This window comes from Poecilia reticulata, chromosome 23 (genome assembly GCF_904066995.2).
Source record: "Poecilia reticulata chromosome 23, P_reticulata-male-v2, whole genome shotgun sequence".
Classification (NCBI taxonomy): Eukaryota; Metazoa; Chordata; class Actinopteri; order Cyprinodontiformes; family Poeciliidae; genus Poecilia; species Poecilia reticulata.
The window spans coordinates 17,092,252-17,119,620 of record NC_088852.1 but is presented as its reverse complement, the minus strand read 5'-3'; the positions used below and the strand labels follow the sequence as shown (position 1 = coordinate 17,119,620).

The 27,369-nt window shown below is 40.8% G+C and overlaps 1 protein-coding gene across 2 annotated transcripts in view; it reads left to right on the top strand.

Moving 5' to 3' along the window:
* The window catches only part of syn3 (synapsin III), a 114,801-nt gene that overhangs the window by 18,696 nt on the left and 68,736 nt on the right, over nt 1-27,369 (top strand). For both annotated transcript variants that reach the window (XM_008401472.2, XM_008401473.3), the window contains exons 3-6: nt 5,929-5,986; nt 15,658-15,749; nt 25,876-26,032; nt 27,227-27,316. In XM_008401472.2, coding sequence (XP_008399694.1) covers nt 5,929-5,986; nt 15,658-15,749; nt 25,876-26,032; nt 27,227-27,316 — 397 coding nt within the window. The remainder of the gene's footprint in view (nt 1-5,928; nt 5,987-15,657; nt 15,750-25,875; nt 26,033-27,226; nt 27,317-27,369) is intronic.

Sequence of the window (27,369 nt, the reverse complement as noted above, 5' to 3'; positions counted from 1 at the left end):
AAGGAAGGGAACAGGTATTTTTAATTGTTTGGTTTGTTTGACGCAGTGCAGTGAGAAAGAGAACCACTCCAACTGAATATGTAACAAATATTGGAACTTTGGTCTCCAATTGAACCAAGTCTACCAGACCATCAGGTGTAAAAACGCCATAAAACTCTGCCCTAACCCTAACTTTCTGCAAATATTTGATCCTGAAATTCCATGAAGAATCCTAGAGCAGGACTGTTTACAAGCATGTTACTTGGAAACATAAAAATGAATCAACCAATCAGTTGGATGATTAGAGGCAGTGAGCAGGACTTTCTTAGGTTCAGAACAGTCAATAGTGTCAAGAACAAAGGATTTAATTGTAATTGTGACTTTTTCCACAATTACATTTGCATCTGTACACAACATATTTATTGGACGATCAATGGTTTACATGGCAATATTGATGGAAAAAATGTCAGGTTAGAGGTAAAACTTAAAAGTCCCCAGGCCTTTATTAAATAAAAAAAAAGATTGTTTTCCAACATTTGCCCTATGAGTTTGAAAATTATTCCTTCATCATATAAGAGCTTATCGCCTTTGAATTTACTACAAAGGGCACACACAAAAAATGTAACCACTAGTTTAATGATTATTTATGTAAAATTTGAAAGTAGACTCTTAAGACCATTTTGTAGTATATATCTCGGTGTCTGAAGGAATTATAAATGACTCCAAAGTTTAGAGATCCTGTGTTGGAACAATAATCGCTGTGTGTTCGTGTGTGTGTGTGTGTGTGCATGTGTGTGTGTGTGTGATTATGAACTATTAGCTCACAGTGTTTTTTGGGTTGTTGAAATAAGTCATGGTCTCCTGTGTAACTGATGAAAATATACATGGAGTATATTTATTTTGGGGCTCTTGGGGCTGCTGTTTTTCTTGGCTGACTCTACTTTGCCGATGTGAACTGTTCTATTATTCTATTGTTGAGTCATAGAAGGATAACTCATCTGGGGTTGGTGTTTCCTCCAATTTTAGACCCGGGACTTCCTGAGTCTTTTCTCCTGCACATCTTTGGCTTTACTGCACAATATACTCGTCCTATTGGGGCTTAGGCGAATGGAGGCGCTGGTGGGAATCGTTGGACCACAGACAAACCAGCTAAATCCCATCAACTTATCTGACTAATGAAGTGTTTTCACTGTTAATGTCAGAATCAAGCGTTTCAAATCTGCATGTTTGGGCTTTGAGGCTAGTGAAACATAGCAACTGTAGAGCAGCAGATGGAGATCAGATACAAAATGCTGCCATAAGGAAGGTCAGCCTCTTAGAACCCTTCACCTCAGTGCCACTCTACGCTTCTTCTTGAGGATCCAGAGGTTCCCTGGCCAATATGAATGCATTAAACTCTGGATCTGTTCTGGGTCTGCTCTAAGACCTGAAAACCTCAAAGAGGCAGAGAAATCATCATCAGATACCCAAACTAATTAAATGTTAAACATTGAGGCTTGTTTAAGGGATTGTAGGCTCACTCTGCAATGCCTGAAAATACTACTACAGTTGTGAAAATACTGGAACTGTAGAAGTCAAGAGTTACTGCTTTTTTTGTCTAGGGGAACACTAAAGCTATCTCAAAAAAAAAAAAAAAGGTTTTCAAACTCTAAAGCACTGAGCGATGTTTGCTTGGATCCAAAAGGGATGTGTGATAATGAGAGAAGGAAAACCCCCAAAGGGAAACTGACTTTGTCCAAAAGTATGAATCATGCACTTCTCATTAAAGAGCCAACATATTCTCATGTTTAAAATGGAAAGAATTCAGGCTCATGGTGTTTATATTAAGGGTGTGGGTTGGATCGAGATCTGGACATGGGCTAGATGTGTGGATCGAACATATGTGAAACCTTTGCTCATTGATCAATCAGAGTGACGGCATGTTTTGCAATACCTGGAACCTCATACCAGTCGTTGCTTGTGAGTGAGCTTAATGATCTCAACTCACATTTTTGACAACAAAAGTAGTCCTCAGTGACGGGAAGCATCGACCTCTGAGGATTCACTGCTTCTTAAATTGTGGAAAATGATGCGCTTCAGGATCTACCAGTACAGCAGCTGGGAGAGTTTAGGGTCAAGAAGATCTTTAGTGCATGTGATGAACATGAAAGATTGGCGCTAAAGGGACAGATGTATGACGGTGGACATCAAGAGAAAGGACAAAAAAAGATGTTTTCAGGTTCTCAGGGGCGGGGGGTGCGGGGGAGTATGTCATAGAATGGGAAAATATGCTGCAGAGCAAAAAGATTAAAAATATAAGACAGCCCAGCTAGCCTGTCAGAGTACCAAAAGGCCTCTAGCATGCAACCTAGATAATCAGCTCCTCAACTCTTCAGCCTGAAGGCCGAGACAGATTGTCAACTGCCCTGTGCATGCTAAAGGTCAGAGTTCACATCCAAGCCACATGGAATAGTTGGACTTAAAAAAAATGATGCTCAAATTCACGTCTGATAATATATTGTATCAGTACAAAAAATAAATCACAAGTATGACCCGGAAATTCTGCTTCACTCCTTAATGCCGGAATTTATATCCACTTGTACAATAAAATTCAGTGTTTTTTACAGTCAGATGTTGTATTACTTGGAACACTGAACCCACCATTAGAGTAAATTTAGATATGATGCTAATGAGATTCTCTAGGTCAGGGGTCTCAAACTCAGTTTACCCGGGGGCCGCTGGACGCAGAGTCTGGGTGAGGCGGGGCCGCATAAAGGATTCCACAAAAAACATTTAAAAAATATTCTCAAAAGTCATTAACATTTAATTATTTCTCCAATACATGAACTGCAGGCTTTGACAAAGACATGATGAGGGTGTGACAGAATTTGAGTGCATTCACACCCTAAATTTTGAGCCTCAAGTGACCCAATTCCGATTTTTTTGTCAAATGGGATTTTTTTTTGCCAGGCCGTTCACACTGCCTCACATATGCGACCTGTATGTGATCTGCAGTCTGAACGGACAAACGAACTGAAAGCGCAGTAGCGTCAGCATTTTCAGTGTTCTGCCAACCGCCATAAAAAGAAGAACTGTTCAGTGTTTGCGGAAGTAAACATGGAGGCTAAAGGTGGAGCTTAGCTTACATATTTGAAGTTGTTGTCCATCCGGAGCAGCATATTAACAACTTAATCCTCAGTTTTGTCCATCATGGTTGTTTTTCTTCCCACTTGCGCGTATCAGGAAGCAGAATTTGTTGAGTATCAGTGACGTTCAGTTCGGATGAATGCGACTTGGACGTTAGGTCGCATTTGAATCTGATAAGTATCGGATATGGTCGCATTCGAAAAGAATCCGACCTGTGCTGTTCAGACTGTCATGAAAAGATCAGATACAGGACGCATTACGTCAAAAAAAAAAAAAAATTGGGTCACTTTAGGCTGCAGTGTGAATGCATCCTAAGTTTAGTCCACTTGGCGTCCCACGTTTTATAGAAGTCTTTAGCCAGCTAGCAACGTATGGAGAACGTCTCGACGCGTGACGTCATTACGACTTCTACTTGTCACCACAGCGCGGCGGATGACGAGCTGCCCAGTAGCAGTCGCCTTTCTCTGCGTTTGATCGTAGCATTTGTTAACAGGAGAAAGTACCGGAATGGCGACTGCAGGGAAGGGAAACTGATACAGGACTAGTCCATCATCCGCCACACTATTGTTACAAGCTTAGTGTGCATGAAGTCAGTGCAGTTTAGCCTAGCATCGAATGTCAGCCATGACGAGGAACGGTGGGCGGGACTTCCTTCAGAGGTCACTGGTGTTCATCCTGCAGAGTTTCAAATAGGACTGTACAGTCAACGCATCTGTCAAACAATAAAAATATTGTTTCATGATAAAAAATATTGTAAAGGTATGTACCTAATAATTAAAATGGCTCATTTATCATTATTAATATATTTATTGTAATCTGAACTAATTTCATTCAGAGTTGCATAATGCAAATACTTGCACAAAATTGACTATTTCTACAATTATACCTGAATTCTGGTACTCTAATAGTATGTTAATACTGATATTACTTGTTTTCATTCCTTAGATTCTTAGTGTTGCTAAAAAGCTTCAAAGACAAAATCAGAAAAAAACTTTTGGAATTTTGATCACATGTTGCCATTTTAATGTAGAAGACTTAACTAAAAATTTAGTTATTAATATCACAAGGTAGTAAATCCCATTGATCTGTTTCTGTGGATCCCTGACGTGTCCTTTATTCAGATCACAATTATGGACTATTATTGGTCTTAATTTTTACTCTGATTTGTCGTCTGCCAATGAATATGGACAATCTCATCTGGGCCCAGTTTTCTACCCATTTTCTTCCCAGATCAACACCACATGTACATTTTAGCCAGATGGATCTTAATTTGTTCCTAGAATAGTTAATTACCTTTATTTAAACCATTTATTTACTGAACTTTGTAATGTAATATGTATTTTTATGGGGGGAATAACTAAAACAATGCTGTTTCCATGAACCTCAGCTGTATGTTCAGTGTTAACCACTCGTGTTTTTAAGTGAATGTTTCAAATTAAAGACTCAGTAACTTTTAAAAGTCTTGAGTCACTGTGGTATTTGTTTTCTCTATTCTGACTCATGTGTTGAAGCTAAAAGCAGGCAGTCATAATACAGGCTATTGACAAAGCCCTGCTGTTAGCATGTTGGCAAGATTGGACGAGCTATAAACAGATTTAATGGCGTAGTTTTTGCATAAATTAAGCATGTAGAAAAATGTTAGTCAATTTTCTTCTAAAATAGCACAAAGAATCCTTTTATTGTTCTTGCTAAATCTAAGCCCTCTGTGTCTGACGGTAAGGAAGATAACTCTGTTACTGGAACAGCCTTCAAGCAAGCAGGTGCATCACAGACAGATTTCTGTATACTTTTCACTGTTTTTTATTTCATGCTCTTGACCAGTGTAGAGGATACCCGAATTTTTTAAGAAGCCAAAAAAAAAAATAATAAAACTGGAGTTCTCACCAGTTACTTGAAATCCGCTAACGGTCATGTTCTAAAACCATGGAAAAAGTGAGTCATTTCTTTTCCTACTTGCCAGGTATTGTGGACGTTGTAGTGAAATTTGAGCTCGACTTCAACAAAACAAACACAGATATTTTAAGGTTGTTTTGTGCAGTATGGACTTTGTAGTGCAGGAAGGTTGGGACCAGATACACACGCGCTATTTTTTTTTTCTTGCTGTGTGTAACTAAACAGGAAGGGCTTAGTCTGATTTAATGTCAAAGTGACTCAAGTGCAACAAAGTCATAAGTCTCAGATCTCAGAAAATTTACAAGCAGAGTTGAAAAGTTGTGTGAGAGCAAAGGGCCCGGGCCCTTCAAATCTGACTCAGTTCCGGCCCGATTCGACCGGAACCTAAAGCGGACTGACTAAGGTCTACTCCACCCTGCATGGTTCTAGTTGTTTTCCATTATGACAGAGTGTTGCGCAACAAGCACAAAAATGTCTGCACCTCATTATTATACTATGGTGTCAGTTTTAGTGTTACTTTCCTTTAAGCTCCAAATACACTAAATCTCCGTCGTGACCGCAGACCAACCAGTCTAACCAATCAATGATGGCGGTCTTCTGACGTCCTGTTTTGAGCCCAACTTGGCAAAATTCCAGCAAACTGTTGAGAAACTTGTGAAAGGAAAACCGTTGGGAAGTCATTGGATTTAAACTGCAATTCCACCAAGTTCTAAAATGAATGTAAATGTTTGACATTTAAGTTTTAGAAACTCTCTATAATGAAACCCTGTCATTAGTAATGACCTAAAGCAGGTAAGGTGTGCTAATGCCAAACAGTGAGAGAAGAAATAGACCCTTTTTTTGTGCAGTGTTTGGTAATGATGCGTCATGTGTTGGGCGTCCCGCTCTTCGATGTTTCATCAAACCCTTTTCTGTTGTTCTTCCATGCAGGGCCAAGTATTTTCGGGGAAAGAAGCTGGACGGAGAATATGAGATTCGAGTTGAGCAGGTAGAGTAAATTTCATATGAACTCTTTTGATTGCTCTTAATTAGTATTTAGCCTGCAGGCAACATGTTCTTTAAAGAATTAAACAATTTGTGTTCATCCATTTGAACCGTTTTACTTGAATACTTAACTATGAAAACAACACTTTAGAAAATAATAATAATAAAAAAAACAACTCCTTCCCATGTATTTAACAGCAAGATGTTTGCTGCTGTTGGTGTATATAACGGAGAAGTAGAAAACAAAGAATGCATCATTTTTTTCTTCAAATGTCTGAAATGCGTGTGTTCTTGTATTAAGCCAACTTAAAGTGATACATATTTAGAACTATTCCCTACACTAATGGGCCTGACACAACAACAGACGACATGTAGAGGCAAAAGTTTCTGCCACACGGAACGTGATAACAGCAACAAAAGTTGAACATTTTTCAACTTTTCTGTCTCACTGGCATATCTGTGTGTACGAGTTTAAAATGTCAAAGATTTCGCCGGTCGCTTGGCTGAAAAAGGGAAAGTGGATGTCGCCTCATTTTGCAAATTTCGTAGTAAATGAATGGAGAAGGAGAGACGCTGCTTCCTGTGTGTTGAGCTTTTAAAAGCAGCAAGGCTTTGGGTTATGTCTCCATCATTTGTACTAGAAACTAAAATTCACAATAAACGGTTTAAACTCTGTCAGACTGAATGGAAAATGTAAGTGAAGACAAAATTCTATTCTGACTTTCCCATTTTAATACATCAACATACTTTTATCTACACCGTTCCATTGTAACACTACTTGGACGGTTTGGGCTACTGTTTTGCTAGAAGATGAACCTTCACTTCATTCTCAAATCTTCTGCAGCCTCTAACAGTTTCTTTTCAAGGATTCTCTGTCCGTCTTCATCCATAAGCCTTACCTGCTAGCTTGACTCCCAAATGAGAATTCCTTCCCAATTCTCAAAGCTGAGATCACCTCGACGGCCGTCCACTGCAGCTCTTGATAAGTTCCCCACCAACTTCACTTACCGACCAGAAGCATCCAGTTTTTCACATCAAAGTGATGCTTCCTCAGATGTTGCTCTGCACGCTGTAAAAAAAATTCCATCTAAACAAGCAGTATTTGAAACTAAATCCACAGGAACATGTTTATATGTCTAGACTTGCAGCATCGACAGTGTGAACAGCATCAGCTCTACCCCGGAGGATTGTTGGCCTACCCATTGTTGGGACTGAAGCCGTCTTTGAAACACGCTGGTGGAGTGTTTACGGGGGAAGAAGAAAAGAACCGCAGAAAGCTGGACGAGTGATTTTTTAAATTTTTTTTATTGGCCACTTGCTCAGCTCTCCACTGTTGTGGTCACATCTTCAGACGAGGACGACTTGAGAGACTTCTCTGTGAAATCAGTCGTCTTTCTTTGAATATCCATACAGCTGTGGTTATTAAGCTGAGTGATGACTTGACAGACTTATTTGGGCCTGTTAAGTCGATAATTTGGGGACCAAACGATCACTCTGGTACCCAGCCCAGACAGACCTACTTAGATCTTGTTGGACCCAGCACCCTTTCCCTAAAGCCCTCTGCACTTTGGATAAAAGGTCAGTTTGCTAATTGCTAATCCTTAGCCAGAATCTTCATTGACTTTGAGGCTTTCGCTGAGCCTTAGGAAGACTGTGTGAAAAGCGAGCGACATGCAACATGACAACCAAAGCCGTTCTGCTCTGTCTCCAGCCCGTCTCTTTTCACCTTCGTCAGCACCCATCCAGAGCCAAACTGCAGCTTGAAGCTGTTCAAGTCGACCCCAAAAGCTGTTTTTTTCATCACGTCTTTACACCTTGTGATTATCCCATTTATGTCTTCCATGGATTGACATTTGACTCCGAAATCATACGCTATCTCCCATCTGTCATGTTAATAATGTGTGGTAAGCTCCCTGAAGCAGCCCCACATCATTACCAAACCTCTTCAGTGTGCTCGCCTCCTTATAAGGTCTAATCTCCATGCTTAAACACAGAGCTACCACAGTAAGGGATGCTGCAGATGGGCGAAATGCAAGCCTGATTTTATATGTAAATAAATAAAGTTTCACCATAGCTAACAGTTTTCCCCTTTTTGCACAACCTACGTTGAAGTTTCAGTTCTGGAATCTCGTTTTGACCAGAAAACGTCTGTTTGTGGGACCACAGGCGGTCACCACAAGACAAAGCAGTGACTGGGACAAAAGGCTGTACAAAGTTCTCCATATATATTAAATTGTGAGGACATCTCTTATCCACTGCTTTCTGAGAACCTTACAGGTTTTCTGTCTGATTTAGTCCTGGATTATCCAAAAATTTAATTTTACCTTCATAAAATTGTTGGTTTTGCTGATTTGGACATGTGCTCGGTCTCTTTTTCTAGTCCTGGGGTCTAAAACTGAATGGTGATCGTATTTTAATTCACCTTCATAAAAACCCTAGTTCCATCATATCGAAAAAATAACCCCAGATCACAATGCTGTGGCTACCATGTTTCCATCCATCTTTGTACCCATGGTCGCAAATGCAAAGAGGTTTAGGAGGGCGACCCAGACATCCGCTTCCCTAGCGATATCCTCCAGCTCATTCTGGGGGATCCCAAGGTGTCAGATGGGATAAATGGTCCCTGTAACGACTTCTGGGTCTTTCTGGGGGGGTTTCGTTCCAGTGAGATGTGCCCAGAAAACCTCCGTAGGGAGATGCCCAGGGGCCCTCTTGATCCTCATCAACTGACTTCTTTGACACAGAGAACCAGTGGCTTTACTTTGAGTTGGCCCCCGGCTGTTGGAGCTCATCAACCAATTGATAAGGCTGAATCCTTCTACCCTTCAGAGAAAGCTTTTGGCTGTCTGCAGAACGGCGTGGCGTTTGAAACGCTCTGTGAGCGCCACGCCGTTCTGCAGACAGCCTCCTTCATGGACAACAAGGTTGCAATTTGTCCAGGAGCTTTTAGCCATTTGACGGAAGAAATTCTCAAAAGTAATCTATGGGGTATACAAAAACAGGAGAGTGGAAGCAGACTAGTTCATGCAAAATATCGTTGCAATCACACAATACACAAATGGTTCGACCCAGGCCTTGTGCCACGAAGGGAAGGTGGACGCTTCCCTCAAACAAGGTCATGCAGTTTTTGTCACACGTCTGAGAACCAATTTCATCACTTCGGGTCAAGCGGAGCACCTTTGGATTAGCCGACTCTCATCCCAGCAGCTCAACGCTCAGCAGTGAACAACAACAGGACCACGTGAAGTCCTGAGGTTCCCAAACTAGACGCACTTGTCTCCATGGTTACGCTTTATTTGCTCATTTGCAGTAAAATGCCTTTGTCTTGCAGTCCTCCATAGCCCACATACACGAAGAAACACTACAGGAGTTTGACAGAAATTAAATAATGTTTTCATCAGTTTTTGAGAACCCTTTGGCTCTTGTAAGGTCTGAAATTCTTGAAGTCTAGTTAGAAAATGGAAGAAATGAAATGCTTTTTCTTTCCTAAGGCGTTTGGACCGCCTTAGGCCAAACAGAAAAACTGCATGGACTTGTCAAAACTGAACTGAGCTATTCTACACCAACTAGAAATAAAATTTTAGACCCGTTATTGTACCAGTGAAAACAAAAGTCTCATTCTTGTGAATCTGGCGTTTCACATTGTCTTCACTTGTACCATCATTAGTTTTTAGTTTGTGATATCCGAACCAGATTTTGTGTCATTGCTACTTTCTCATCATCTCTACCGTTTTCTGTTTGTGTTTGGTACCTCAATCCCAGCTGGAACAAGGGACACCTCTGTTGTGTAGGATCCTGTGGGACAACATCTGCTCAGCAGCTGTGTGACCTCAGTTATTGATGCTTGTTTTGGTGTCAGCCATGCCAGCTCCCAGGCAGCTAGCTGGATGTTATCAGTAGCCCCTTTACTCCAGCTGGTCTTCACCTCTGATAAAAGGAATCCGTGCAGAGCGAGCTCCTGACAGATGATTTGTTACTGATTGCAGATATTTGATTTATCCAATTGCCCTCACTCCCCTAGAGTGAAATTCTATAATTTAGGGCTTTGGAAAACGTAATATTCACAGTACTTGGCAAAGATTAGTCGATAATAATTTGGATCATGTGAGTAATTTACTGTAATCCTGACTTTACAGTTGAAGTGGTCTGTGATTTAACCCAGGTTATTTAGAAATAACAAAAAATACAGATCTAGTGACAGATACTGCAGCCCAAGCTGCCGCTGTGTGACCCATGTGCTAAATCATTTTGATGTATTCAGTGCTGCAGAAAACTCCTTTTATTTTATTTAATTTTTTAACAGAGATACAAAAGGTATCTGGAATTTATTAAAATTCATAGTCATATAGTGTTTTTTTATTTACAGTGTTAATTTAGTTTCATATTTAAGTAATGTGAGACTAAATAATTCAATATTTAGTTTATCAAAAATATGTAGTTCCAAACTAAATATCTGGAGCTAAGCAATATGGACAAACATTTCACAATATACTCTTGTGCATTGAGCTGTTTGATCATTAATTAATGTAGCATAATATAGTTTCAAATTAAAAGCTTAGTTTCAAAAATAGTATCTATTTCAGTACAAATTTAAAGAACAAAAGAAAAATAAATTGTAAAACATAATAACTCGACTTAAAAAATCTTCATAAGTCGAACATTGAATTTCCCTTAAGAGTTGAAGGAATTAATAGTAACACACTTTATCAAATAACAATATATTGATGTACAAATCCTATTTAACTACTGTTTATTTGGTCTGGAAATCCACTCCACGGCTATGAGTTTGGCTGTTCCCTCAGGATAAAGACATTTGCCTGTCTGCACTGTCGAGTACAACGTTTGGTGTGGAGGGAATTTTGGTGTGAGGCTTTCTGTCAGGAGTTAAACTTAGACCGTTAGCATACCAGGACATTTTAGGACAATTTCATGTCCCTGACTTTCTAGGAAGAGTTTAGGGAAAACCTCTTGCTGTTGGACCCTGACAGCACACCACTGCACAAAGCAAGGTGCATAAAGATATGGACAAATGTGTTTGTGGAATAATTTGACCAGCCTTCACAGTCCTGACCTCAACTCAATGGAAGACCTTTGGGATGAATTAAAGCTTAAACTTTGTGCAAATCATCGTAATCCAACATCGGTGTCTTAACAATTATTCAGGAATAAGATACAATTGCTCTTAAATTTTTTCCCTTTATTTCTCTAATTGGTGTTACAGCAGTAGACATATTGTCTTATCTGTTTCTGTTGAGTTCAAATTGAGTTAAACTTGTTCATAACTCCGAAGCCAAACCTTTGCTCTTATTAGCAGCAGATCCAAAAGCCGTTCTGAATCGGCCGTGGATGGAGCTCAGCACATAACAGTCAGGTCTGAAAGCATTTCTTCGATGTATCACTTCCTGTTTTCCTTTCCCAGGGCGAGAGCTGCTCCGAGACTAGTGTCTGAATGAGTAACCATGTTGGTATCCATGGTGCTGAGGAAAACCTCTCCTCCTGGCTCCTGGGCCTTCTGGGCACCAACCACTTCATCTGTTACTGCCCAATGACAATGGCTGTTAAGTCTCCTCTCATCCTTAACCAACCAATCAGAGAAGCCATGAAGTTGCCCACTCTCTTGTTTTGTTTTGCTGCAGCCAAAGTCAGCGTAGGTCTCCATGTTTGGGATAGGATTAGCTAAGAAGGAAGAATTGACTTAGGTGTGCAAATTTGCTTGGGAGTGTCTGAGTATATTCATACATTCACTAGATAGAAGTGGGACTTTATCTTTTTTTAAATAAAAATTCCAGTGGAAAAAGGATTAACATTTGCATATATATTTCAGCTCCCACCTCCACATAGTGTTTAAATAGGTTAAAGCACTATGTGATTGGGTGTTGTAGAGAAAATTGGAGATAATGCTTCCTCTTTATATGAATTCAAGGCCGTCCAAGGTTGGACAAAACTGTCTTAAAATATCAAATGCCAATCAAAGCACAGAAATGTGTAGAAAGTAAGTGACTGGACTTGCTGTTGGAGGATAAAAGAAGGGTTAAGAAGGGTTAAAGAATAGTTTCAATCTTCATTATGTTTAAAAGCGAGCTTCCAGTTTCAGCTTGACTTTGTCTTGTTATTAATGTACCGCCTTTATATGCAAATCAAAGTCATTTCAATGGATTTTGGATATATCCGGCACATGTTGGCTGATCACATGGACGAAAACCGATGCACAGCAAGGCAATCACGCTCTCATTTCATTTATTTAAATGTCTCAAATTAATTTCAAATGAACATTTTAGTATTATGAGAAACAATCAGAAAAAAAAAACAAAACACAAATCTGGAGAAACACAACGGCCAAGATCTGAACTGGCAACCTCCTAGAAGTAAAAGATGAGTCATTTGGTATCAGGTTAGGTCTTAAGTCTGTCGTATGTTTGGGATGGCACACTTTCAATCTGTTAATAAGAAGCATGACTAAGCGAGAAGTCCTTGCCGCCATCATGACTACAAGCCTTATGGACACAGAGCAAGAAGAGCCTGTTGTCATGGCTATTAGCCTTAAAGGCTTAAAGGCAAAGAGGCATTGATCACATCATGACCATTAGTCTTACAGACAAAAAACAAGGAGAACTTGTTGGTGTCATGTCTGTTGGTCTTAAGGACACAAAGCAAAAAGGATTTGTTGGAGTTTTGTCTGTGCACATTTTGGACATAAACTAAGTATTTGTCACTGGAATTCCACTTTAAGACCTAAAGCAAGTTGTCCTTGTTTGTGTCATGACCTGATGTGTTGGATAAGGAAGGAAGAGTCGGCATACGGCTCCTTTACCTGCAACTTTTCATGCAGTTAACTGGATTGCTTAATAATACTCATGATGAGTTTGTTGGCACTGCAAGGCCAATCGTGAAAGGCCAAGAAACCTTTTGGATACCTGGATCACAACAAGCTGAAAGAATCAATCTAGGACCAACCAATAGGGCAGAGGTCATGCAGGTGTGATTCTATTCTCTGTTGCTGCGTTCTGATTGACAGTACGGTTGGGACAGGTTGTGAACAGAGTCTAAACAGCATAATGAAAAGATACTGAGGCCCTTGATAAATCTGGCGTTACATAATCTCAACGCACTTTTGTGACCCTGCATGAGTATCAAAAGGAAATGACGGAAAACAAATTGACTAGAGCAGCTTTTATGTTTTATGTCGACCCAATGATTTTCCCGTCAAAGAAAATTAAGTCTGAAGTTCTTTCCGATGCTTCATGCAAATGTTTCCAATACAATTCGGCCACAGAACGTTTCTCCCTCATGCATTTAGCTATTTATTTAGCGAGGCAGTCCAGAGCTTAATCCATCAAGCCTTAAATCGTAAACCTATTTCTTTGATTAGTGGAGTGCCAAATACCGTTAGCCATGTGCGGTTTATGTGTGCAGAGGCCTACTCCAATACGCTAATTTTGCTTTCGAGACTTCCCCATAGACTCGGTGGGAAAAGTTTCAATAGAGAGGAGAAAAATTGAGTTTGTAAAACGTTGCATAATTTATGAGTGATTTCTTTAAAAACCAAAAAACGATTCATGTTCATTGGCAGAGCGCTGTTGTTTGGCATTAACAGCAAAGCAGATAACTCTTCGCTCCGGGTTTTGACACTTCTATGGCTTATAATGTCACTTGATTATTTATCTGTTGAGATATTTTGATATTTTATGGCTGCACCCAGCAGAATTAAGAGTCAGTAAGAGACTCTCAGTCCAACGCTTACTCAGGCTTCTCGCGCTCACTTTTAAATGAAATGCAGCTGTGCTTTCTGCACGGTGTTCTGCTGGAGCGTTGACCGGGACCTGCCCATCTGAATTTTTGTTTTTCCACACATGGTCAGCAGGCTATTTGTGCAGGGTCCATTTATTGCGCCATTTGTGTCATGTCTCATGCTTTGAAGGAATGTAAAGACCAACAAACACCAGCTATTCTTGTGTGAGGTCAACCTGCTGCCGTTCAGCGTACCTCCAGGGAAAACTCTACCTGGTGCAAAGGAATGATGGAAGGAATGCCATCCAGCTGCATCCAGAAAACTTGTGTTGTGTGGAAAGCCAGAGAAAAAAGGGAGTTTAAAGTGGTTTAGAAATGGGAAAAAGAATGATCTGCTTTCCGATGCCAGTGCCCTGTTGGCATCATCCTGGTGTGCGGAGCCACCAGGGATGGCTGATCAATAGACCTCAGGGAGTGAGATGGAATGTAAGGCGCGGTGAAGCACAAACACATCTGTTTGCCAGAAGGAGAACTTTAACATTTCCACTTGTCTCTACATCTATTCAACTCTGACAAATCACACAAGAATAGTTTAAATAGTTTAATGACTTTCTAATTCAATTTCAAAGCGAGTAGTGGAGTCTTGCTTTAAAAATGATTCAATCCATCCTATGTGAAATATACGGCTAAATCAAGAAAACCATCTGAAAAGTTTAGAAAAAAACAGCAGATCAGTGTTTTGCATGCAAAGGTAAAAGGATCCTAAAAGAAAACAACCCTGAGGTTTCAGTTTTCACAGTTTGATACTGAACACTCCAGCGCTCTGTGCCTGACCACTACTGACACCGGGTCCAGATTGCTCCCAATTGTACGTGTTGATGCCAAAAAAGGGTTTGAGGATTTTGCTCAGTGGAACGATGAAATGAAACTGCAGCCGAACTCAAGATGGGGTCAATCTAGTATCAGGAAACTCTGGCAGAATGTGTCACTGTCTGCAAGGACGGAAGCTGCAGCTTCTGTCATGCGGCCGGGTGCCATTAAACCTTCAAACAGGAAGAGAATCCCCAGCTTGTGTCAAAGTTCACCAAGTTCTACAGATACCAGAGTGGCTGTCATGGTGGTAGAGACTACTGAAAAATCACTGGCCAGTTTGATTATCAGCAGGGGGAAATTGGGACACTTTTTTTGCTTGCAAAGTTTTTTGAGGGGTTTCTTGATATTTTTTTTTAGATTTGTTGGGTCTGGTTTGAATAGCAGGACATGTCCGATGTGTGTTGAAGATGTGAATGACTTTTGGAAACTGAGTTCCACATACAGTGAGCTTTTGTCTGTAGACTTAAGCTGGTAAAATAGACTGTACATTACAGCATCCTGCATGTATATTAAACTTGTATTTCTTGAATTTTCCCTTCATGAAAATATTTTTTGGGAAAAAACGAACCTTAATGTGTCTTGCTGTGTTTTTTTAGTCTCCACTTTGATTAATACCATCTATACATTTCTGGAATTTTCAAATGGTTTACTTTTTTTTTTTTTTTGCTTGTTGGTCCCACACATCCTAAGATTCCTTTCCCAGAAGTGGAGTTGTTGTCCCTTCCTTTTGAGAATCTCTGGGAGTCTGACTGAGTCATTAAGTAGCCAAGTTACGGCCTTTCACAAGGCCCTCACTGTCCTGGAGGCCAGAGACTGGGGATAACTCAATTTGCCTTCTCTGACCAGATCACTCTGTCTCTCCCAGTCTTGTCTTCTGCTCAACTCCATGCAAATGCAGAAAGGCACGGTGACGTAAGAAAGCAATTTACTTTAACGTTATGTAGGCGTATTGCTGTCAACAGGCCAAAAGAAATAGCGTTGAGTCAAGGGGTTCATCCGCGGCACGTACATGTGACCTCATGCTTCATGTCACTGTAAAAATCTAAACTTGGGTTTTGCTTTTCGGTTTCCCAGGCGGAGTTCTCAGAGATCAACCTGGCCTCTTACGTCAACTCAGGATGCATGGTGGACATGCAGGTCAACAAAGGCGGCTCCAAAGTCGTCAGGTGAGTTATTGGAGGTAACGCTCAGGAGAGAAGGTGCAGTTTTGTCGAGGAAAACAACAAAAGCAAACAAAAGAACAAAAACAACTGAAAAATCACAGTTGGAGAATGAACTTTGTCGAGTTTCTGACGGCACAAATTATTTCTTCACTGTATCCAGTCATTTTAATATTAATAAGTGACTTGTCAGACTTTCTGGTCCAGGACTTGACTGGTTCAGGTACCTAAAGAACAGGGACTTCTTTGTGTCAGTAGGTAACTTCTCATCAGAGCAGACAGAAGTCACTACAAGGTTCAGTCCTGGGATGTCTCTCATTCAACATCCACACTGGCTCAGGTTATCATAAGAAATTAGAGTAGTTACCATAGCTACACAGATGATGCCAGCTCTACATTACGAGAGCTGTGTTCAACCATCACTGAACAGATGCTTAGAGCAGATAAATGTGGATGTGCCAAAACTTTCTTCAGCTGAACAGAAACAGAACCAAAGTTATTGTCTTTGGAACTAAAGAGAACAATCTAGAGTCAATGCACACCACAACACATTGAAGATCTGCTGTTGTTGTATCAACCTTCCAGATCTCTCAGGTCTTCTGGTTCTGGTTCTGCTCTGCATCCAGAGCCAGAACCAAACATGGAGAAGCAGCATTCAGCTTCTATGCACCACAAATCTGGAACAAACTTCTAGAAAACTGAACAGCTGAAACACTGAGTGCCTTTAAATCAAGGGCTAAAACCCGTTTGCTTAGAGCTGCCTTTGATTAATAATAACCGGAATATTGATTAAGTCTTCTCTACATTATTGATGATTTTGAGAATAGCATTTGAGAAAATGTAATGTTTGCTTCTCATTTGCTGTTAATTCTCACCATATACAATTGTTATGTTATGTAAAGCACTTAACTTTCCTTATGGCTCAAATGTTCCGTACAAACAAACTTGTAATGGAATGAAAAAGCGACCAGGCATGAGCGCCATGCAGCCAGGAGAGGGACTGCTTTGTTTGGTGAGGTAACTGCTGAGAGAATCACAGATAAACAACAGATTCTGGTTGGAAAGATGACCTCATGGTGCTGCTTTATCTGAACGAGTGCAGCACAATATGCCAAACTGCAGTCGTCATGGCAATATCAGGGGTGTGCATTATCGCAGTTGTAAGTGGCCTGCTTGAAGAACCATGAAAGTTTATCCTAAATTTTAGGATAAACTTTTAGTGCCTTCCATTTCTCCACACTTAACGTATATTTTTAGTGTTTGGGTTAATTGGTTTGTGTTTTACTGACGTGCATCATAACTTTAAAAAAAGGTGGAATAAGTGCTGTCTTTGCAATTAGTTGTAGGTGACGTAGTTCTTCTTGTGCTAGCTGGTCTCTTTAAAACATGATGAGATGAAACAATATTGGCTGAAATGACACATAGTACAGGGTTCTGTTCAGTTGGGCCGAAATCGGTTCTAGTTGAAGCAGTTGTGTTGACAGAAGTTGTGTCTTTTTTTTTTCTCAGCCTCAGGTCGTTCATCCCTTCCTGTCACAGTCTACCTGGTGAACGTTTCGCAACCCTCTACATGTGAAACTATTGTGAGTTTGGTCAGAATTTTGTGGGATGTTTGTTTATGTGGAAAACAGACCAAACTACTCAACTTCCTAAATCCGTTTTTTCAGCCACAGAGCAGGATGGATAGTTTAGAGGAACAATTGTCTGAGGCTGAGAGGAAGTAAGTACTGTTGGACTAAAACACTGAACTCCTCCCGCTCTGTTCTGGTCCGATATGGCGGGTAAACATCCCACTAACACCTTCCATTTGTTTCCTTTGGGATTCCAGTAACATGGAAAATAAAATGTTGCAGCTCATCAATCATTATTTCCTCCTCCGAATTTGTGAACTCGTAATATTGGTTCCTCTCTGTTGTGATCGCTGCGTTTACTGATGTAAAACACCATTATGACCAAACTCCGTGATGTAAACCGCAGTGGGAGGGGCTTCACAGGAGCTCGGCTCGGTGTGTTTTGACGATAAAAGGTGTGTGAAAAACAAACGTCCTGAAATCATGTGATTGATAATTGACGTTTGACTGAAGTTTGACCGAAGTCGAACAATTTCCTTAAGGGAACAGATTCCTGACGGGAACTGTTGACTGTTGTTTGGACCAATTTACTCAATGACATTATAACATGATGTCAAGCTCAAAAAAGTCTATTTAACATAATACTGCCCCTTTAAGCAGTTAATCTTTCAGGGTTGGACTGTATTAGGTCTACTGTAACTAGCTTCCCTGCTCTAGCTAAAGTAGAGCATCCCTCTCAAATATGTTTGCAACACATTATATCTCCACAACAGTTAATAAAGTTGGAGCAATGCTTCTGCTAATTTTTAGGAGATTGCCTCAGTGGAAACATTTTAGCTTTTAGAAATATTGCTTAAATGTTGGATCTCAGCCCCAGAACCACCCAGTGACAGGAAGGGACCTGACTGTGTCCTGAGGACAGTCGTCAGCTCGGGGAATGCAACCTGTTTCCAGCCCTGACACTGAGGTTATTGTGTGAGTTTGAAATATTTTTGCGTAAAATCTCAGTAACGATAGAATGGCCAAATTGTATTCAGATGGTGTGACTGCCGCCTCGCTCACAAACACTGACGTTCACTGCCAAACTAGTTTGCTTATCACTTATGACTCTGAACTGGTCTACAAATAGAATAATGGTCAATTCAAGCAGCCGGTCCCACTGGGACATGACTAATAACACGTAGTGGTCCCACAGCTATAAAGTCAGAAGTTCAACTTCTAGAAGTTGCTTTTGTTTCCGTTTCCTCCCAGAAAGGACCGCAGGGGAACAGCTTGGATAAAAGAATTGGCTAAAAACTCAGCAGACCCTTCAGAACCTTCCCATTTCATAGATTATGTCCTAATTATGTCTGCGACAGCCGCGCGTTTCATTCTGCGCCAGAGGAATGCATAAACACCAGCTTCCCAAGCACAAATTAAACACACGCCATGTGATTGAGTTTTCCTTGAGTGCATGTGATCATTCTAGGATGGCACTCACACACTCACACACACACATGCTGGGTTTATTTTTTAAGCCATATTTAAAGCAGGTTCCTACTTTTCCACGTGTCTCCTGGCCGATGTGACCCTTGACCTCTCTGTGCAGACATGCTGCCCTGCGCTGGCTCCACGAAGCAGCTCTTGTTCTCACAGTTCTGTGGTTTCACTGCTCTCACACTTGTCCATGTGCTATGCATTGTAAAAAAAAATGTATGTAGTGTCAGAATAGATTAGGGAGCAACCAGGGTGGTAAGTAAGCATTTGTTCTGTTAAGAATGATTAAAAGTTATCAACAAGAAAACTGCATTAAGTGAAAATATTATTTACTGTTGATTTTTTATGAAATTGCACTTTTGGTTTCAGTGTCACTAGACAAACTCGCACTCTGATGTGGAGAATGGGGGACAAAAATACTGAAACCCAACCTGTCTGACAACATGAAGCAAGCTAAAAGAAGTCCAAACTCAAAAAGTGATACATTTTGCTTTAATGTAAAGAAATCCATGTGAAGTCAGAAACTTCTGCCAATCTGGAAGGTATTTCTAATGCTAATGCCAGCGAATCCACAGATGGTGGAAAAATGAAACAATGGAGAACCTTCCCAAGAATCTATCAAGAATGCTCCAAGAGATCAGAGCAGACCCATCCTGGAGGTCCCAAAGAGCCAAGAGCATCTGAAACACTGCAGGCCTTACGCCAGCTCTGAGTTTATCACTCAAAAATAAGAAAGAGGTTTTTACTCATGAGATTTTCGAGGTCAGAACTGCTGCTGAGCAAAAAGTAGACAAAGGCCTAGCTCACATCTGTCAAAAAAAACAAACTTTTTAAAGAAAAGAGCATCCTACTGACAGCCATGGTGGTTGCATTGTCTTGGTATTATGCATTATGTATTTTCCAGGCACATAGTGCCATTTTATAGCACTATATGCAATAAAGTATCGAGTATCTGCAGCTATAAAAATGCTGCATACATCAAATATGACAAAAAAATGTGACTTTGTAATTTAACGCCTTAAAATCAGGCCTCTGTCTCTTTAAAACACTCCTGTTCTTTCTAACACTCTGCCTTCAGGAAGTCATTACAACATGGCTCCTTTATTAACCCTCCAACTACATTTTAACTAGAGCTGAACAGAGAAGTAGCTCCTGTAATGAGATCAGCTGATACTCAGTTCCACCAGGTGTTTGCTAATTGCTGCTGGCTAGTCTGAAGGAGACGAGTGGTGGGAGCTGTGAGGGGGGACTGCTCTGTGAGGTTGATGGTTTGAAGCATGGAAACAGCAGCTTCAACATGCATGAAACGCATGAAGCAACACGCCAGCTTTGTTTTTAATGAGGGAATGACATTATAACATGATTATAAAGCTAAAGAAAATCTATTTTACATCATACTGCCCCATCAGGTGATGGTTTCCAACACAAGACAATTAGATGGTAAATAGTGTCACCTGGGCAGTTTGGAGAGCCCTTACCTTACCCCTCTTTTCTCAAATTTGAAAGTGCACCAACCATAATGCCAGATCATTTCCTCTAGTTATTGTGGATTTTTTTACCCAAAAATAAAAAATGTAATATCCTCCTGGGTTAATCTGGGTTTTTATGTGAGGGTCTGATGATTATTTAGGGTGTGTGAATGTGCTTTCTTCAAGATGCATGTGAACATAATGACAGACTAGAGGAGCTTTGAGACCCACATTTATCATAATACATGTCAAACATCACTGAACCAGCTATTGGAAGGAAAAATATCCTTCAATGCGAATGTCCCTTCAGATTTACTCAGTGACTTTTCAGCTTTATTACTCAGTTTTCATCTGATCGCTCCAACTTCAGCAGGTATAGACAACATCAGCCTTTCCTAAGGCAGAGTGTGACTGACACAGACTCGGTTTTACCTGTGGAATATGAAAACAAGCAAATACCTGTTGTCAAAACCATCTGTAACAATTTGCTGAATGTGCTACGTGGCATGTGTAGCGTAGCAGAACGGTATGCCACAAAGTACAGTAGTTGTGGCATGTTGTTTCCAGATGAAATTCTGCAGTCAGCCCTTTGGCTTCTCTGGCTCTTGCTGCCAAAACCTCCATCAAGCGTCTCCGCTCAGAGTGGGAATGCTGATCTGGCCAAACAGCAGATGACAGCAGCCAAAGTATGAGAAGCCTCAGAGCAGCCTGTCTCCTTTCTGCCATAACCACAGATTCCCAGCTGTACTAAAAAAAGAATGCACAACAAACAATTAGCCAGCACTGATCGGTGTCTCTCACTTGATTGGTAAACTTTTGACGAGGAAGTGGTTTGCTAAGATAATTGAACCGTAAGTATCTTGGGCTGTCACCAGATCCCCAAACTAAAAATGGGGTCGGGGGGATGAAATGTGAGGCGAAAGTTGTAAAACTGTCGGGAACATTCTCTTTACTGCTCTTAGAGGGCTTAATTAATGCTGCTGCAGCACACGTTACGGCGCCCGCGAGGACCCTAACACCCGCAATAATACCGAAAGTCAAAAAATCTAACTTCCTTTTAGTAGGTTCAGCTGGGTTTTTATGTGAGGGTCTGATGATTGAGCCAACAGACGATTATTGTAATGACCTTTATGAACATCGTTAACCCATTCAGCCCACACTGGTAGTGCAATGGTTTTCATTACATGTGTTACTCGACTGCCAAACCGATCATTGTGGTAATCTTAATGTAGAAACTTCCAATTTATTTTGGCGTCAGGGCATTGGGGTATAACCCAAGTACCCAAAGTCAAAAGCACAGCATGGAAGGAGAAACTCATATTAACTAATTTAAGGTACATGCTCACCCAGGCAACCTCACCAAAGGTCATGAGAAGATGTGGGAAATGAATTTGGAAACTATCCATCCACTGTCTGTACAAGCTTACAGACTGAATTGTTGCTTTAAAGGTGGAACTTTTGCATAGACCTCTCCTCAGGCTGTTGGAGGGACAAATGCATTAACAGGCTCCCCTCAGGAGGCTGTTGCAGAACCAGAGGGGTAAACATGGGGTGTCCAGCAGAACCACCTCAGAGACTAGAACTGCACAGTAAATCATCAGGAACCATGTTGGCTTTGGTGAGCAACTTCCATTTACTCGGCAACAGTCAATGAGAGATTTTAGCAGAAATTCTCATAGATGGGTAAGTCTTTGTGCTAGTTGGAGTATGATTCATTCGAGGGAAAATTTCTGAAAGCTGAAAGAACTTCTGCTTTCCCAGCGTTCTTGTCAATTCAACATTGTTTCGTAATGGTGCAAAAGAGCTGCTGGAGATGCTTACGAAATGTAATGCCTTGCTGCCGATCATTTGGTTGCCTCAGGAATTCCTGCGCTCTCAAACAATCATTCCTTTTTCTGCATAGTCTATCTTATAAAGATTTGCTATAGTCTGAAGAAATCAACCCGAAAAATCACAACTCCATAGAAAGATAAGTTATTTCAAAAAGTCGTTTCATTTGAGCAAATTTCCCCTTGAAAGGGGAATGATCAGATTGAAACGAAATTAAGTTTCTTTTTTCTTGTGTAACGCCAAGGCTCAAGTGGTATAAATATTTTCTTCAAAGTACTGACCTTTTAAGTCCAAAATGTCTCAAAACAAACCTAGCTATAATTTTGGTGTCATGCGGCGGCATCTACCCTCGTTAACAGGAAAGCAGAGAGTTTTCTCTGTAAGGTGCATTTCCCTGTGACGCCATAGAGCCCCCGCAGCACAATGCAGCATTGTGTATCCACCCTGGACTGAGCCTCGGTATGTACTGTTTGACATTTGTGGCATTCCCGCTGAGTTTTACCGCGATTAGTCTTATCAACGTGAGACAGGCTGATGGAGGAAGATAAGGCCTTCATCAGCTTCTGAGACGAGCACAAGGTCTTTACGGCGAAAAATGCTCTCTGGAACACACATATTCCTTCAGAGCTTATTAGAAGGTCAGAGATTCTTCGTGATAATGGGATCTGGAGACCAAATGGCAACACATTGTCCCAAGTATGAATAGCTTCCAGGCTAAGGAATGTTGATTTAAAAAAAAATAAAAATACAACAACATCTTTTGGCACAGATTGTACTGTAGAAAAGTCACAGACATGTCAGTCCTGGGGTATGTTCATAGCTGTTCCTTCTCCTCCTTTCTTCACATTTTTCACTTCTGATACCGATATCTGAGATTTAGTATCGGCTGATGCCGATCCGGTACAGAAAAACCGATGAACTGACTTGAAACATTTCACTTAAATACAACAATAGCTTCACAACTTTGGTCCAACATATAAAAACAACACAGCTTAGATTTGTTCAATCAGTGCAGTTAGGAATAGAACAACCCATGTAAAAATAAATAATGTAGAAACTGAAAAAGACAAAAACAACAATGTTGAATACCTTGGTCAAACATGAAAACAATAAACTGCAACAAACCTTGTTCAAATGGTTCAGAACGAGCAAATATGAATGATGAATAAATGTAAAATATAATGAGAAACAGAGAGCATTATACATGGGACACATGCTGCCTGTTTCCCATGTGGCTTGTAGGGAAGTACTAACAGGACTACGTCTGAATCTCTTTCAAGGATCAATAGCAGTTTTTCTTCCACACGGCCAGACTTCTGTAGCGTTGTCCTGTCAACAGATTCTCCCACCTGAGCTGCACATCGCTACAGCTTCTCCAGAGCTACCCTGGGTCTCTCTGCTGCCTCTCTGATTAATGCTTCATTGACTGAGCCTTTCAGTTTGGTGACATGAAAAGGAGAGCCGGCATGACCTTTGCTCAGCCAGTTAATTAATCCCCAAAGAGAGATGACATAACCTGCTCATCTCATCAGTTCATGAAATCTAAGGAAAGCAAAACAGAAAACAAGTTATTGAAGGGAAAAAAAACAAAAGTATGTGAGTCTAATTTTGTTCTGATAAATGTAAAACAGTTGAGGACTTCAGGTTCTTCGTGAAACACTTGGATTCATTCCCAGAACAGTTTGTAAAGGAAGGATCAGGCTGCTAATTGGATCGATGAGAAGTTCTTCACCTTTCAGCCCGACAGTCTGAGACTAATGAAGCTCATGACCATCAACACACACACACACACAGCCCAGCCGGTGTGTGTTCATATGCTGACAGAGCTTGAGAAGTGCTGGAGACTTCTGTCCCCAACACAGTCAGGTCTCAATAGGATGTTCACTAAGGAAAGATGTCACTCTTGATGATTGCATACTAAGATGCATCCAGTCTGTCACTTATTATAGGAAACTGTAAGCAGCCCTGAGGTTTCAACATATAAACGATCTGGTCTGTTCCACCTTCCGATTAACGGAAACGTTAATCAGCTGTGATGCAGCTGAGTGGATTCTTCCTGATGTCTTAGGACTTTAGAGGAACATGATCTGCACAATGCTAAAGATGAACAATATCAGCAATGGGCCTGCTGCTGCCAAACAACATGGGAAGGGTTGAAAAGTCACTTCCAAAGAATCTGAGGTCCAGATTGATAAAAATTGAGTCAGAAGTCAGATTGCTGTAAATGTCAGAGAAATTGCAAATGAAAACAAAAGCTCCATCTCATTCTTCAGTTAGCATGTTCAATGTTCAAGTTCATAATAGAACCACCATTGGATAAAAGTTTGAACCGGTACGGTTTGTTTGAAGAGATTACTGGTCGTAAGCCTTGTATTAAAACAAATGTGGATGCAAAAAGAAATGCAGCAAGCACATCAACACAAACTACACACCAACTGTCACGCATCATTGTGGGCGGATGAGGATTTGGGCTGGGACTTGTGGTCTTTGCGGCCTTTAAGTTGATCATAAACTGAGTTGCATAAAAGTTTTTTAGGTTCGGTGACGGTGTGAACACGGATCCTGTTCAGCGTCTGTTTCTGGGAATGTTGCTTCATGTTGTCTTTGGTGATCAGCCAGAGTCAACAGAGCAGGTTGTTATGAGATCAAGTTGAATTTTCACAACTTCAGTCTAGGTTTTAATAAAACATGACATTCTTAACTTATTGAATGAACACAGTAGTTACACAATGTAATTTGATGCATTCTTAAAATCTTTTTTTGAATGTTAGTCGGACTTAAGGAATTTGAGGACAGTGAGACGAGTCCTGGAGTGTGTCTTTGTTGTTCTGTACCTTTTGTACTTTTGGTTGATTTTCACCCAAAGTCATTGTGCCAACCTTTTATCAATACCTAACTCAAAATGGGGTTAGGGTGCAACCAGGTGCTGTTATTTAAACAGATAATGTCAGCTCATGTTATCCTCTAAGTTTATTCCAAATTCACAAAAAGCCTTTAGTGGAGTCTGGTAATCTTACATTGCCGCTATAACAAACAAGCATAGATTTTCAGTTTCTTTTTTGCTAACTGTAGCATAACCTTAACCACCTATGCGATGAAGATTCACACCAGCCTTGTTTAGTCCACTTCAATCAAACTCTGGTTTGTTTGCCTATAAAGATCAGAAGATCAGTTCGTTTGGGGAGGTGTGGATGCCCAATCACACCAAAAAAGCAAACTCTGGTCTGACTAAAAACCGGCTTGGTTGAAGTAAATGCAGTTTGGATGTGAATGTGAATGCCAAGCAGACTGGAGATCACTCCAGAAGCAGTCTGTGGACAACAGTGCAGGGCATTCTGGGTAAATACAATCAAAACAATCTTCTGAGTCTAGCGGTAGTGAGAGAAATGGCTTTTGGTCCTTCAACGTTTAAAATCTCACACTACTCCATTTTTGTTTACATCTCTTGAAGAAGGAGGTTGAGCTCAGTGTCTCCAGAGGTTTTTATGTCGCTTCCTTCAACGTAGCAAATGTTGCAATTTCTGTCCCCAGTCAAACCCAGTCTACCAGACTATCGGGTGTGCAGACGCCCTTATTGACAAATAAAAAACAGTTTCTGACATGGTGCTCTTTTGTCCACCACCCACCTCAAGAAATTCCCACAACTCTTTGGCGTCTGGTTTTGAAATCCGCAATTCGATCAGTTGAGCCAAATGGTTTTTCCTCAATGCTGAGGCCTTTCACCTAATGCATTTTAAATTTGACCTATCTGTACACGTTCATGGTTCCTTTGATGTCTGTCTGCAGGTCTTTTAAGCCAGACTTCGTCCTGATTCGTCAACACGCCTACAGCATGATTCCCGGCGAGGACTTCAGGAACATTGTGATCGGCCTGCATTTTGGTGGCGTGCCGAGTGTCAACTCCCTCTTCTCTCTATATAATTTCTGCAGCAAACCTTGGGTGGTAAGTAGTCTTAAACAGCTCTCTCTGCTCTGCTTTAACCTCCATAGGGTGCTCAGACTTACCCTCTCAGCAGCTGCCTCTGGCTGATTTATAAGGGCCATTACACGGAGCAGGAACACCTGTGCCTGGAGCAGGAGGTCTTTGTCACTGTACTCATTAGTAGCTTTGTAGGAAATGAAAAGCCAGAAATCTCCGGTGAAAAACATGTAAATGCTTAGCTCTGTGTGACTTCATGAATGCGGTGTTGTCGGGTACAATTGGAGTTTAAAGTATGTTTCACCAGGACTGACACTTTTATGCTTATTGGTCTGTAGAGGTACTTTTGCTTCCCGTTTTATCATTCAGTTATTTTATTTCATGAGGCATGCAAAACGTCCCAGTGGTCAAATCACTGCGTAGTATTCCTAGAGTCTGGATCTGCCCATACAAATTAATTACAATGAAAGATAAGTTCAACCCAATGCCTGTGTGGTGCCCAGTGTTTCTAGAAGCGATCATGGATGTTGCCTTAACACACTGTTTGAACAATGGCTGCTAGAACCAGCTCTGACTGGGTGGACCTCAACTGTTTCAGTCCTATTTCCTTAAATTTCCAGACAATAAAAAGCTTTTATTATCCCAGTGCCAGATGGTGACTTCAAGATGAACCGTCAACCAGCTGACATCCTAATCATAAATGTCCTTGAGTATACAGCGCTAACTCCATTGCTCTCTTACAGATTTGTTTCTAAAATTTTTTGTCACTCTCAGATCATCATGCTAATTTTATATCCATTAATCTTCCTGCGATCATAAGAGACTGGGTCATTTGGATCCTGTGTGCGGTCCGGCAGGGCCGCATTGACCCCACGTTTTACAAGTTTTTTTTGGGGGGGGGGTTTGTGGTTTCGGGAACCGATTGCCGCACTCGTCCTGAGGGTCACCAAGACTGCAGGAGAGTGATAGAAAACCTTAGTAAAATACTGAATGCAATTTTGAACTGGTTATTTGAGTAGTTTTTTTCACCTTATTAATGAAACCATCTAATTTTGGACTTATTAATGTTATCTCCATCTGATTTTAAAGTTTTTTTTCATTAAAAAACAATATTTAAGGGTGAATAAAGCTAAATTAAGAGAAATCTCTAAATGCTTTTTCTTACAGCTGTAGGTTCTACCTAACAGCTTTTGTCCTCTTGTTTATTTCTCTTCACAGTTTTCTCAAATGATTAAGCTCTACCACTCCCTCGGCCCTGAGAAGTTCCCCCTAAACGAACAAACCTTCTACCCAAACCACACACAAATGGTGAGTGATTTCTGAAGTTATTCCCTAGAAACCCCCTGAAATGCACAAGAGAT